Raw genomic sequence first — 15,358 nt, 5'->3', positions numbered from 1 at the left:
GTGGCCAACATTCCCTTCATTAGCAGAAACATGGTCATTAAGTGGATAAAAGTGGCAGAGAGGGAATAGCTGCCTGTGTCTGGCAACTCTCTTTGTTTATCATAAACAAAAGCAAGAAACCTCCAATTACCTTTTAAACAGCGGAGGGGAAGTATAGAAAACCCTGTTAGCTGGGAACTGACTGGGCTGGGCACATCAGTACTTCACTGCAGCTAAGAAAGCAAGCTAGTAGTATAGTGAGGGACTCTCAAAGAGCAACTCTTCTCCTATGGAGACAAGCAGTCTGGCAAGAACGTCGTGAGCAAGAACCTAGTACAAACAGCAAGAAAAGCTGCCCTCATGAAGAATAGTCACGATTTCCCAAATGTAATTCTGAGAAGGTAGCTTTTTAGAGGACACGAACACAGAGAAAGCCAAAAGACTCGAGGCAACTTCTGCTTAAATGGAAGGCCAGTACTTTGTCCATCTCATCTCTCCCACTCACTTGTCAGGCACATGCACCTCTCACCAAAACATAGCTGAGGGTAAACTTGATTAACCCACTTGTAATTTATGCACTGCCGCAGTTACCCATTTACCACCAGTCAGTCTGGACCACTAAACAAACAGTTTTGCCTGCTTTCCCACAGCTTAGCCAGAGATAATTCTGCAAATGCCACAGTAAGAACAGAGAGCAGTTCAACATCACACAGATGGGTGCTAATTGCTTCTGCAACCTCCAGCTTCTACCCAGCATTAGGCCCACAGCTAGGAAGGACACTAACAAACTGAAAAGGCAAAAAAACAGTACTACAGATCAGAACGGATGAAGGAAACACTGCTTACCCTGAAGAAAGAAGATGAGAAAATAGACAAAGTACAGAGATGAGTCCTGGAGAAGGTGACCTGAATTACAGCAGTTCATGGGGCGGTACCCTCGGAGGGTCACCCTCCAAGTACATAATTAGTGCCAGGCCTGAGAAAAAAAACACTGTTACTAAGTTAATGCAGCCAAGGGGAGAGGGGGGAGCTTGGGAATTGGGTGGACAGGGCACAGAGGTACATTTTCTTTCTTAATATAGAAGAAGCAATGATGAAAGAAGCAGACTTTCCTCACCACAGCCAAGTCCTGGCGAAAATCAAGAGAAGCCACTGTAGAGATCAACTCAGATGATCACTGCTGCTTTGGTAGAGTGGTAAGGCCTGAACAGTGCAGATAGCTTCCAAGGGAAAAGCAATTTTTCTTTAAAAGGTGAAGAACAAAGGTTTCCCCCCCACTCCCCCTTCTTTCCCCTCATCCCCTCCATCCAAATAAAATGTAAACATTCAACCCCAATACAGTGAATTCTGGCTACCTTTTGTGTGGCTGAACGTGCCAAATTTATGCTAATCTACACAGAAAAATATTATTCCCATTATGCACTATATCATCTGTAAAAATGGAACAGAATACAGAATTAAAATAGATGGAAGATGAACAATAAAGGGATTAAGATCTAAACTCTTAATATTTAGTCTAAAAATATTTTTTTTTCTAAAACTACATATATAACAATGTATTTGAAAACTTTGTTCTTCACTTTTAAGGCCACGTTATACTGAAGAGCCCTGTAGCTTGAGTTTGGCTGTGCTGTCACATCAAAGTACACCTGGAAGAAAGCAGCAGATGTGGGAGGGGGGAGAAAGAAGTGTATAACCGGGAGAGTTCAAAAACTACCTCCACTGAAGAGAAAAGAAAGACAAGTTAGATGAATGGGAGTGGGGAAAGCATTAAAACACACCAACTGTGAAGAAAAGACTGGGAACAGACTTTGCTTGTAAACCAGAACACTAACAGCTGTCCTTACACTTCACCACAGTTAATGAAGACTTCCATAATTCCATTACTAGTCAAAATGAGCATATCCCCACATGATATACATACATACACATATATATTTAAACAAAAGATGTTGAATGATAAACCATGCTAGTATATCCCAATTCCTTTAAGCAGAAGTTAAATAATATTCTGTTCAAGAATACAAATTTAAGGTCAACATTTAAAATGACAGGCTTAGAAGTTGCTAGCAGAAAAATGTTGGATGTTTATGAGGACATACAAGTTCAAGAGGAGAACTAGTTATATACAGTTCATTACAGTTTTCTAGTTAAAATGTGACTGTTTTAAAAAAAAAAAAAAAAAGAGAACAAACCCAGAAAGCACACACACGTACCATGTCTGTGCTATTCCTGAAAACCTGGCAGCCTGTTAATCCTAAAAAGTAACTTAAAGCTCCTGCATCTACAGAGCACCTTGCACCCAAAGCTACACTTAAGTTATCAAAGGCCTTACAACACATGCAGACGAGCACTATTTTCATGACTAAGTCTGTGAAGGTTACTTTCCCTTTCTCCTTCCTGGCTCTTCCCACCTGAACTCCTCCAAGCTGATGCACTGCCATGCAGTTCCTCAACCTAAGGTAAACTGTGGAAATGGGAAAACACCATGAAGCCTAAAAACCAAAATCGGACAAGAAAACACATTCAATCCACAGAAAACAAAATACAGTGGCAACCTACCACTTACCCTGTAAGGGATCAGAAATTAAATTATGATACTCGGCTGAAGCAGCAAAAAGCATTACCAACAGGACATGGTCTGATTAACTAAAATCATAGAATATCTTCTTAAAGTTTTGACCAATAGCTGAATGGATCCTTTTTCATCAAAAAACAAAACACTCTGAACTGAAGAAGTAGGTGGATGCTTAAGTCTACATATGTGTTAAATAAAGAAGGTCTCAATGTATTTCCCTTCAATCAGGAAATATGCTTGTAGACAAATATTTATCATGCATTCTGAACAGATCCTATACCATTGGTCACCCCACAGAGAACAATCCAATTCTCCCTCCAGAAAGCAGAAACATTGGAAATGTATGTTTGAACACTTCAGCAGTAAGTCCTGTAATTAACCCTGCCTCTTCATGGAAGATCATCAAAGGGTGCCAGATAAAAAAGTAAGCCCTAGGGGCACAGACCTTCTGTGATCTTCCTTCACTGGAATCCCTCTCACATCGATCTGGGAAGAAATTGTACCCTACTTTATAGAAAAAGCAGTACCAAGGACCAGGTCTGTTGCACTTAAAGAATATCAGCATCTAGCTAGAGCCACCTCACCACCTAGGACTTCAGTTATGGAAGACAGACATGCTCCCATTAAAGGAAGGGACTGATACTCACATAGTGCTTCACTCTGCTGTAGGTCTTTATGAGAAACTGCCAAAAGTATTCTACCTCTGCAATGCAATAACCTAAGCACAACTCTCTGAACTCTGAAAATTACTGGTGGTTTTGACTAGCCTCTTTCTGCCACATGCCAGCTGTCCGCAACTAGCCCTCCCACATGCATTGGCTGGTCAGTCATGATCTGTGTCATACTTCAGCCAGATCTGTGTTAGCATCCCTTCTCTACTCTGCAACTCCTACCTCCTTCACTGCGGTTCCCTGAAGCAAAAACTGCCTCCTCCTCTGTCCAACATTTTTAATTACTGTGTTTTGGACTGTAGTAATCCATACATATTAATCTTAGAGCTTTATTCCAGCCTGTCCAAGCATTCCCGTTCAACTGCATGTTGTCATTGCAACATGGTGGGGCTACTGTCGATGAGAAACAAGATTTGCGCTAGTTTATTTGTATACTTTTACACAGTCAACCACAGTATTTTTGTATTAGATTGTTCTGCCATCAGTTAATTTTCCATACCATGGATTCTGCTAGAAATGTCAGCTGCTGTGCTGCACAACACTACTACATATATTCAGAATGAAAGTTCAGGGAAAAACAAAACCCACTTCCTTCCAAATAATGGCTGGTAACTGATGCCAGTCCCTTCTAGCTTTCTGGGCCTCCATTATGATCAAGTCACTAGGAAGATGTAGTCTTCCTAAAAGCTGAAGCTGTTTTGTCAACATAATGCCTTAACTGTGAACAAGTTGCCAGTTTCCATGTAGTTTAAGAATGCAAAGGTCTACAGCAACATTCTTAAGTGCCTGTGTTTCAAATACCAAGAGTGACACATTCTGAAACCTAGTTATTAATTTGTAAAAAGTACTGTAGAAAACAGACAACAGAGAAGCCCTGGCAAGCAGGAAATGGACCTCCTGCATGATGTAGAGAGGCACTAAGGAGACTGCCAGCATCATAGCAGGTACTGTATAGCCTTGCACCTAGTAAAGAGGAATGACCTAAGGCTACATGAGCTTTGACCCCTCAAATCTTCAACATCAAAAAACGCATTGGTTCTTACTTCATTTTATTACTCACTAAACAAGGGAGATGGTTACAGTCAAGGTGTGTTACAAGTCACAGCAGAACACGGATACAGTACATCACATCTTTCATTCTGGAGCATTCAGCATTTTATTCCTTGACTACACTTTTGTGTACCAAACACATGCAGCTGTAATGTAAAGCCAGTCATTTTCCCCTCTACAGCCAGGGACCTGGCTCAGTACATTTCCAGCCACCTTGTATATTCCCAGGCTTTATACTGGCTCTGAGCCTACCACATGATCGCACTCCTTCTCCTAGGTTAACTGAGAAAAGAAGCTGCTGGGGAAGAAATGGTATATTTAAACATGCATGCAATGGGAAATGATATATTGTACTTTGTGCAAGATAATATTTCTCTATTTTAAAGAAGAAAAAAGAGAGTATCTGTGGGTGGGAGAAAGGAAAAACATCAAGAAGCAGTCATTTTTTCTAAATGACTTTCATTTCTTTCTTTTTTTTTTCAGTGGTGCTCGTACTTCTAACATGCATAGACTGCAATAGAGGAAAAAAAAAACCCAAAACAGTACAACTCTTTTTACATACCTGCTAGACTTTAAAAACTGTCTTAGTATGTGGTACCTTACTATAAAACACATTAGCAGGAAGATTATTCAAGAGAAAAGAATTGGTTTTATCTTGCTGTTTTAAAAACTGAGTATGAAAAAATGAACACATTTAGCAAGCTGATGTAATGTAAAAATTTAAATACTTACTGCGTAGGAGCCTATGAGGAATGCAGCATTTGCTTGTTTTTTCTGATCAAAGCCAGTATAATGAATTATTTTCTTCCTTATCAATGAAAATGACTGTATCAAGAAATGAACAAGGTTATGATTTTGCATTTTAGGCTTTTCATGCCTTCTTTTACAAAATTAGAGGAATGCAAGGGTTTGTTAACCTACTTTCAGCCACCTGTATTCAGGGGACCAAGTATACTGTACACTAGTCCCTCAAAAGCTTTGGAAGACTCTGTTGCATCTCTGTCTAGATTGTTCCAGTATTATTCCTAGTATCCAGCCTAAATAAATTTTTATACAAATTACAGTAATCTTGTTCTCCTTAAATTCTTTTAGTATTTCTGACTTCAAGCCCTATGTAATAGACTGGTGTTTATGAGAAGTAAATACAAAGTAGTATTCTCAAAAGTTTCACAGGCATGTCAGAGTCAAAATAGTTTTGAAAACAGAATTTAGACTTTTTTTTTCTTAAAGAAAACCTGACTCTAGATAAATCAACTACTAGTTGTTTCTACGATCAGAATCCCTGGAAAATAGATGCTTAGATTAAAATACTTTGAACGGATTTCTGATCTTTATGACAAATAACTTCTTAAAATTTCTTCTCAGCTTGGCATATAGTTTCTCCAATTATCTTAGAAAGGAAGTGGAATGGCATTGCTAATGTAAAGGCCACTTTTGTCTGTGGTGGCAGCAAAAACTATCCCCTAACTGGCCCTTAAAAGAAATCCTGATGCGCTTGAAACTTTATAATTTGATCAACTGCTAAGCTATCATGAAATCTCACTATTTAAATAGCAATGTTACTTGCTCAGATTGTATTCAACGCACTCAAAACCACTGGCAGTAGTATGTTCTCAGCAATCCTAACACACCTCTCCAATAACAACCCAGGATACTCAAAGGGATTATCATATAGACTTGTGCTGCTTCAGAGCATCCTGTAAACAAAAAATCAGAAAACCTTGTCTCCGACAAATCTGTTCATAGTGCCACAGGGACAAAGCGAGTCTGAATTATGCAAACTAATACCAGTGACATACATCAAGGAATAATAAAAAAAACCCAAACCTCTGTTAAAACCATAACATTCTGCATACTTCCCAATTTTCACAGTTCAGTGGCAGTTTCAAGATCTAAGCAGTTTTGAAGAGGCAAACTGTGATTCACATTAATGCTAATAAGCTTTTTTATCTGCCTAACAGGTTTTATACTCCAACAACTGTTAGAGGTCAACTAATTTAAAGTCATTCATGTTAATTAACATAGGAACAGTCTGTTTTAAGTACACTATGCTCTATCAAGAGGCCAATCCCAGAGATTACTGAGCATCCCTCAGAGAAGATAATCTTTTAGGAGCTTAACATTAGTTACGGCCACTGTAGTGCATCTTCTGAATCTTAAAAGTAAGCAATTTTTCCCTCCTGATCCTCCTCCTCCCTAAATTCACCTTGATAAAATTCAGAGTTCATATTCAAAACTTAGGTGGATTAGGAACCCAGGAAAGCACATGAAGAAAAAAAACAACTTCTGGCTCATTTGATTTTGTTCTTTAAAAAGTCAAGAATATTGAGTAAAAAAACCCAACTGTTACCTTTAATTTCTTATTTAGCTTGCAGCAGTATCTGTAGACCATTGCCAGATTGAGTGGTCCAAAGTCTGCATAGAAGCTGGTAGGAGAAAGGGGAAAATTTGTACATGACCTCTGTAAATGACTTTTTTTTTAAATCAGATGCACAAAGCAAGGCATAATCATATATATGTGATATATGTGCATCACTCTAAAAACAAGAATGCCTTCTTACATGCATGCTATTTTGCTGGAGGAAACAGTCCTGTCATGTTTAAACAGGGACCAAAATTTTCTTTGTTTTCCACACACTATCACTTAAAAACAAACTGGAATACTCAAGGTTTGAAAAATTCTCACTACTGTATCACTCTGTGACACCAGTTTAGAAACTCTATTTTAAGAGCAACCCAAAAGCTTTACTTTGAAAGAAGGCAATTAATATTGCTAGAGAAAAGCGAACACAGAGAAATCAGTACTTTCAAAAACAGAAAGCACGCCCTTGGTCAAAAATATCTGAAGAATTAGCAGCATTCCAGATCACATACAAAGGCATGCACTGTTCACTACAGGGGAAATAACATATCTGTTGTCAACTCATAAAGGCTTGAATTGATTTTGCCAGTTTTTTCTCCTATTGTAGGAAGTTCAGACATTCCACTTAATACTTGACCAACCAAAGACATCCCCTTCAGCTCATCAGTCCAGTGCACACTTCTGAACACGTATAGCTGCCATGTTCCTGTGTCTTCTAACATGAATGGGTACAATGAAAGCTTCTGCTTTGAAAAGATTTTAAGAAATCCTGATGGGAAGCCAAGAAACATTTCTAAGACATATAAATCATCATGGCAGATAAGTCTGAGAGGACCAAACTTGTGTAATTAGTTTTATAATGGCAATGTATGTTTCCCTCAGCTACATTTAAAAACAGAACGTCATTTAGACTGGTTCTGACTAATTTATTTCAATGATCTGTAAAAAACAGGAAAAAAATAAGTTGGTACTTACTTCTCATATACAAGTTCATCATCTATGCAGAAATAATGGGTATTTGCAGCTCCACTCTTTGGTTTTTGGCAGAGAATTGCAAAATAAAGGCGATCTAAAATGCAAGAACATTTAAGCTTTTATAAACATCACACTTCTCTGCTGAAAGTCTGAAGTATTACCTGTCAACAGAACAACTTTAAATGGTTTAAAATGAACCAAATCTTCTTTTAAGTATTATCGAACTAGACATTATTATTTCTCCGGTGTTAAGCAACAAGGCACAAAAAGATTGAGGCTTTTTGCTCAGCAGTGTTCCCATAATCCACAGCTCTTTAGTGTTCTTTCCCAAACAAAGTGTTCCCAGGAAAGCTACCGGTTTGACGGCTTTGCAATACAGCAGGAGCCTGACTTGCACCCACGCACACAGCAGAGACCCACCTCCTTTTGGCAACAGACCCCACCTGTTGCACTCCACATACCAACACGCGCACCCACCTCCCACACACACACCACGAAGCAACGAACCCCTCAGCACCCACGTTACGCCGAACAGTGACGCGCGCTTGCGCCGACAAACAGGCACTTCCCATCTTTCCGCAAAATGATGATTTTGATAGTAGTGACATGCAATTAAAGCCTGCAGGCGACAGACGCTGGAGGGACGCGAGGGCGCGAGGTGGCAGCCCACTGCCACCCACGGGAGTGCCAGCACAGCCATCACCTGGACATCCCCATCTCCGCCCCAGCTGCCCCTTCAAAGCCTGCATTCAGGCAGGCAGAAGGCACCTTGTGCTTGCCCTGATTTCCTTTCTTAAGCTGAGGGGAAAAAAACGCCTGTGGTATTCACATAGTTATAAATTATTTTTATGGCCAGGGGAGCTGTAGCCCCAGTGAACTTTAAACACTGACTGTGCTGCCGCTGTAAATTGCTGTGTTTGCAGTAATTGGTCAATAAAAATTGAGGCCTTGCAGCACCACAACAATACTTTTCTCTCCTCTGCTGAAAAAATATCATTGTAAAATACATGGATTAAAATTCAAACCTAATAGGAAGGATTTTATTTTTCGCAAACCAGTTGCCTGAAGCAGGTATATTTCTTAAATATCAAAACAGATCACCTGCATACAAACATATAATTTCAAAGCATAATTTCTGATAAAGAAAAACCCTTATCTCCTTTTCCAGAGAGTAGGGGAAAAAAAAAGATTCACTTTATGCTTCAAAACAAAATCCTCCATGACTAGCACTTAGAAATCATTACTTAGATCTTGGAAATACACTGTAAAGTATGCCATGAAAGGAGTCCCCCCGTCTATTATTTCAACACTCACACGCTCAGTGCTCACCTACGTACAGCAATATCTTGGGGGATGGAAGCACACACCACCACCAAAAAGCGGACATTTGCTAAATACACATTTCAGTAGAGCAGCAGCCTGATGTGAATGGTTTGGCTTAAACATTTACAAGTCAGGTGCAACCAGTGGGATGTACAGCAAATCCTGAGCAAGTCAGACACCTACTTCCTACTCTCTCAGCAGAAGCGCGGTACCAAACTTGGTTATTTAATTACTAATAATTCCACCTTGTAGGCACAGCAGCTGCAGTACCAGCTGGGCAGTGCATTACCTGCTTAGGAACTTCTGTACTTCCCAGCACTTACCAAAGCATCTCCTGAAAATGAGCCAAAGGATAAAATTTAGGGTAATGCTGTGCATTTTAAAGAAGTGACTAAACTGGCCCACAAAGGGAAATAGGTGTGGAGAAGCAAGTGCACCAATACCCCAGCTGGATGCAAAATATGCTATGGGGAAAACTACTTCACAGAAAGGCAGTCCTGGGAAAGTGTTTTAGGCGAATGCTTTGCGGATGGAGGGAGCCCCAGCTTCCCACAACTGCCCTGTGTCTGTTCCCCACCACTATGTTCCTCCCAGTGCTGTGTCAAGGTGGATTTGTATGAAGCAGAAAAAAAAAAAAAAAAACCCAAACAAAAACAAAGCCGCTTTGCTGGTTTACTTCCCTCTGCCCCGAGAATAAGAGCTGTGTGTGGGAGGGAGGACTGTGGGCAAAGGAGGAAGCAGAAAGGAGAACCGGGAGGATATGGTGTCTAGGGATTGTGTTTTAACTGGCATTGCTAGATTAAACACATGTCACGCTACAGCCTCAAGCTATAATTTCACACCACTTCTAAACTGATTTAATGGCTAGCTGCCACCAGGTTCCTTAAAAAGAAAAGCTTCCGAGTTAGCAAAGTGAACCAGCCCAGTGGGGGTTAACAGTGGGAATATACAGCCAGAATTTTCCCCTCTATGGCATCTGCCCTTTAGATCCAGTCTAATTATTGATTTAGACTGAGCTCTCCCGGTACATGAACAACATCCCCATCAAAGCCTGGGCAGAATGGCTGTAGTACTCAAACTGACATGCTACATTCTTACACGCCAGCTTCTTCACATAAACTTGGCATCACTTTTAAAATATAAAAACATCACACAAAGTGTAATCCAAAATCCTCAAATCCAAAAGGAGGACCTAAATAAAGAGACATATATTTGCACAGGTCAAAGATCTAAAATAATTTAGCATTGTGCTCCTAAACAGGATTTGGAGTAACATAATTACTGGCTTCCTCAGCACTCCTGCTTTTACTGAAAATCTTCTGCAGCTTTTGCAAAAATATCCAACAAAAATAAGAATTTCTATCTTGAGTGAACAGCGTGTACATGGCCTTTTGAATTGCTGTTGGCACTGATATCTCTGGATCGTGTTAATTGTTGCTATTCTTGAAACACCTGAAAGAAACTGAAGTTTAATGAATTTACAGAACTACCTCACAATAAGAGCAGTGTGTGTCAAATGCCAATATCCTGACAAGCTGTCCGTTCCTGTGCACTGCTAAAAATTGCTCCCTATTATGTAAACACCAGGCTCCATCTTTTTAACATGGGGGATTTTAGAAATGCGCTACACAGAGAAGTCCTTTCCCATAGCCGTATTTACCTTTCTACTGGCTTACCAGTCCGGTATCAGACAAATGCTGTATTACTCGCCATGTATGTTTTTATCTGGTTTTTTTTTGCAAACATTCCCAGTTCTGTTTAGCCAAGGATCAGTGTGTTGGTTTTTTTTAACAGGAGTAGCACATGCTGAGAGAGGAGAATTCCTTCATTAAGGATCAGATTGCAGGATGAGGACTTTACATAAAATACACCAGAGCACTGATGAATTGATTTCACTAGGACTCCACAAAGGTTTGGACTGCAGAAACATTTTATTATTTTATGCTTCCTTTGCTAATTTTAGCATGTCATTTACATATAGTGTGCTTGAGCACTTCCAGATTCCTGCAAATTTCTGATAAAAGGTCATCCTAAAACTATCCAACTCGAGCAGACCTTTCTAATCATCTCTCAGAAGAATGAGAGTCGGGCTCACTGCCTTGCAGGCTGCATCTGCACTGCAATTAGGAGATATGACTGCAGTATGTTAGATACACTTCAATTACACTTAATTTCGTTAGCGTCATATAACAAAACAGTTAAAATACAGAAACATGGACGTCACTGTAGGCAATTAATTTGAGTAAGCATCCAATGTACAACAAAATGAGCCGGCACACCCCTAACCGAGGACAATGTTACCACAGCTTTGCAACTGCTGGTACATGAACTAGTGAGATTAAAGCTAGTACAAGCGTGTCTACACAAGCTATAATAATCACACATCTGATTGCAGCGTGCATATAGAGGGAAAAGCATTTTTCTTGTTTTCCAGATCCAGAGTGTTCTGTGGAAACAGACGCGTAGAAAACTGAGAGCTACCACTTCAGTATCATGTTAATGGGGATACAGAGAGGACAAAATAATCTCCTTCCCTTTACTCTCAATAAGGCTGATGCTTCTCGGGATCTGCTGCACAGGCCTTGGAGAAAGACATTTCAGCAGTTCAAGAGACAACTGAACACCAAACAGGCACTTGCTGCAGGACAAGTCTGCATATGATCAGCAAAGATTTGTTTCATAAAAAGAGAAATTCTACAGTTCTATTGTTAAACAGACGCCTTAGATGAGAAATTCACAGGCTGACGCTACAACAAAACCCAATGTTAGTCTGTTTTCAATTACCAGGAGTGTAACCAGAGAGTTATTTACTATTGTAAGGGGAGTGTTTTTCTAAATTCAGAGTCGGTACGTGCTACTTTGTTGTGTTTGATTTAAAAGACTCCAAAATATCAGGAAGATGCATGAGAAAACATAAAAGACAAATTGTGTTGCAATGTCAAGACGCAAAGCAAAATTATAAAATATTTGCTTTTTAGTCATTCTATCCTTGAAAAGATTGATTTGCTCATCACTATGATAATTCAAATTTAAGTGATGACAGAGTTGGCAATTAGAACAGCCTGGTATCTGACAAAGAAAATGAAAGCACTCTAAAAAGCTAAAAGGACTTTTTATTTAAAAGCAAACCATGAAAAAAAAAATATTTTCAGGGCCATGCCATGATGATCAACAGCACTGTGTTACTTTACTCAGATAGAGTCCTTGGACTCTGCTGCTCTTGTCTGACACACAAGACTACTTTACATATGTTCCTACGCTTTCAGTGCTGGATTAGATTCTAAAAGCCTTAAACTCATTTTTAAAATCTTAACTTTGAGGAAGACTCACAAGTAAGTGAGTCTTGATAAAAGAGTAAACACAACTTTTGTACTGAGATATTTGTATAATGAAAACTAATCAAAAGTATTGACAGTCAACATGTTAGAAAGCTTAATGATACTCAGTAGAAGTGTCCTTAGCATTCAAAAAAACCAGTTTTCTACACAATACACAAAGTTTATCATGACAAGCCAGTAATACTGGAATAACAAAAGAGAACTGATGGCTTGGAAAAAACCCAACACAAAACCAAAAAAAAAACCCGACTGATCAATGAACATACTAAACCGAATGCCATTTCACAAAAACTCCAAGCAATGGTGTAAGTAAAACGACTCTCAGTAAAGGGAAAAAAAGGCATACGAAGTACTACTTAGAGCATCTTTTATGATGTTAGTTCCTCACTGTAAACAAACTGGACATACATTTAGCAGGAAGACAAACAAATGCCAAGAAATGCCCCATAGTGCTACACCACTTAAAATTTAACTCCATGTGTAGTTACTGTAGCTACTTCATTTTAGAATTAACTACTGAAAAGAGGTGAGAGAGAAACACACACCTTCTGCCTGAGGTTTATGCATTATTCCACATCTTTACAATGTTATTTATAAAATCAGACCAATGACAAAGAAAAGCAGCCAAGGAAAGGAAATCAACAGCTTTCAAGCATCTTCACACAGGATTGTTACATTTTCTTTAGATCATATAAATTACTTCTTTCAGAGATCAGAAGGATACAGGAATATGCTTCTAATAACAGAAGAAATGCATTCAGTTCCAGCAAATTGAATTCATACCAGCAAGCCTCATGCATTAGTTGACGAAGAGAAAATGGTAAGGCTTACCATGCAGCTTAACAGACCAAAACAAGCAATTTTTTTTTTTTACAGGAACATCTTTCTGAACTAGTCTTAATAGTAAACAAAAATATTCAGATGATTCTGATTAAAAATTATTCTGACGTATGGCTGATGCTTACAGTTCATTAGGAAATAAAGAAATGCAATAATTACTGCAAGTATTTTGAGTGTAAAATCCATGCAAATAATGGATTACAAACTTTGCTGTTCATGAATGTAACATCATGCAAGAAAAGATCCATAAATTTTTACAGCTATTCAGGTTTGTTTTCTGCCTCTGTCTTTTAGCAAATATGAAAATGAGGGTAGCCTGCAATGTTCTTAATGAGTTTGGCACTGCTTCTGTAAGCAGTTAAGCTAACGCAGATCTCTCAACCTTTACAGAGGCTAAAATATTTACCAATATGTCCATTTGCAAGAATAAGGCCTTACGCTTTAATTTATCTCCACTCCAGAACTATTCATTCATTTCTCAGAACTGCATTATGAGAAGGCAGAACTGACATTTCAAAACTTGAAATAACTTTTAAAACAGCTGAATAAAAAGGTAAGCCTTGTGGGCTTACTCTTTTAAGGTTTCTCTTTTTTCAAAAAGACGTATGACATAACAGCATAATAAAAATTAGACTATAATTGTTCCATTATTAGAAGCCTGTAAACAGCAGCCACTGTGCACAGTAAAGAAAAGAAGATTGAGGCAAAATGAAATATTATTAGATATAATAATCTACCGCATTTTAATCAAGTTTGTTATACTGTGTACTGCTGTGTATAGTGACATCCCACTGAAAAAAAAAACACAAGTCAAAACCTAGCTGCTCCACTGTATTATTTAAATGGGTGAACATTTCTTTGGAGGAGAAAATAGAGTAAGGGGCCTGTTGATGTCAGACATGCATTATCAGATCCAAGCAACTGCTGCGTGAGAATGATTGCTGGAGATCTGAGCTGGACAGGGCTGCACGGTCTTCTAGCTAGTGAAATTACTTTGATATCAAAAAGTCATCACCTGCCAAATGAGGGGTTTCTACATTTAACTTTAAAACTGTACCATCACCATTTCCTAGATAAATGGTTGCAGTTACAGAAAAATACACATATGGAGTTAATGTAGCATTAGAGTTCTGCATGTAAGTACACCATTATGTTTCTCTGTGTAGATCAGGCCTAAAACGCTGCATTTTAGGCTGGAGAATTTAGAATTTCATTCCCTGACAGTATTACAGCTATTTAAAAAAATGAATCTGGTATGCTTTGGGCATTTACATTCTTCCTGCATCCTATACCTAATTTTCAATACAAAACCTTACAGTTTTCTAAATATATTGTCATCAAGGAGACACACAAGTTAATTTAGGGAACCCTGTTTCTTGGCACAGGTAAGACTGGTGCCTTTTGTCCACGTTTGCTCTTCAAATTTTCGCTTGCTCTGCGTACAGGCAATTTCCCATGTCCTTCACAAAGAAGCGGTAAGTGAGGTTTATTTCTTGATTTTTAAGAGCAGTTGTAAATGCTACCATTCTCAGATTCTGACAGATAACATAAAAAGTAAAATCTTAAAATTAGGAAAACTAAACTCAAGCATGTCTTTTAGCTGGGGAACTCAAACCTAAATGGAGAATTATTTCGGCTGTGATCCAATACACTTCTCCACAGACGCAGGTTCCTGTGCCAAAACAAAGCACGGCTCAAATCACAGGGCCGCGAAAAGGACGGAGGACGCTGAGCAAACCTGCCGGCAGAAGCCGTGGGCACTCGAGTGTCAAGAAGAGGTGCGATGCTTGTCCATTACGCTACCCATTAGCCAGCACGCACGACATCAGGGGGAAGATACATACCCCCAATACAGAGAGAAATATGTTACTTCTCCCACCCCCCACACCCCGCGAAACGTGTTTTATGGTTCAATAGATCTTCGCTTTACTCTCTCACAAGCAGAAGACAGCGCAAGGCAATTGCTCGGCACAGCCAGAGTTATGAAAAAGCGACGCTATTTATTCTCCTGGAAGACTGGCCGGGCTAGCGATGCAATTCGGAAGAACACTTCGCCGTGCTGAAACGCCGGCGGGACGCAACGACCGACCCGCGGCACAGACGGCGGAGGCGGCCGCCGCCGGCCGGGCGCCCCGGGACCCCGCCGGGCACAGCGGCCACGCAGCGCTGAGGGAAGTTTCTCCTTCCCGGCGGCCGCGCCTCCCGCCGGCGGACCCGCGCGGCGGGACGGGGCGGGACGGGA

General features: G+C 39.7%; 1 protein-coding gene across 14 annotated transcripts in view; it reads right to left on the bottom strand.

The window, feature by feature from the left end:
- Positions 1-15,358, bottom strand: part of CDC14B (cell division cycle 14B) — a 51,597-nt gene that overhangs the window by 35,751 nt on the left and 488 nt on the right. For 12 of the 14 annotated variants that reach the window (XM_075079387.1, XM_075079391.1, XM_075079401.1 and 9 more), the window contains exons 2-4: positions 7,616-7,709; positions 6,629-6,704; positions 5,011-5,103 (exon numbers count right to left, since the gene is read on the bottom strand). In XM_075079387.1, the coding sequence (XP_074935488.1) occupies positions 5,011-5,103; positions 6,629-6,704; positions 7,616-7,709 (263 nt within the window). Of the gene's footprint in view, positions 1-5,010; positions 5,104-6,628; positions 6,705-7,615; positions 7,710-8,944; positions 15,048-15,358 lie in introns of those variants that run through there. The other 2 variants (XM_075079389.1, XM_075079390.1) reach the window with 2 other exon arrangements.

This window comes from Phalacrocorax aristotelis, chromosome Z, assembly GCF_949628215.1.
Source record: "Phalacrocorax aristotelis chromosome Z, bGulAri2.1, whole genome shotgun sequence".
Classification (NCBI taxonomy): Eukaryota; Metazoa; Chordata; class Aves; order Suliformes; family Phalacrocoracidae; genus Phalacrocorax; species Phalacrocorax aristotelis.
Note: the sequence above shows the minus strand (reverse complement) of the source record. Positions and strands in the feature narration are given on the sequence as shown.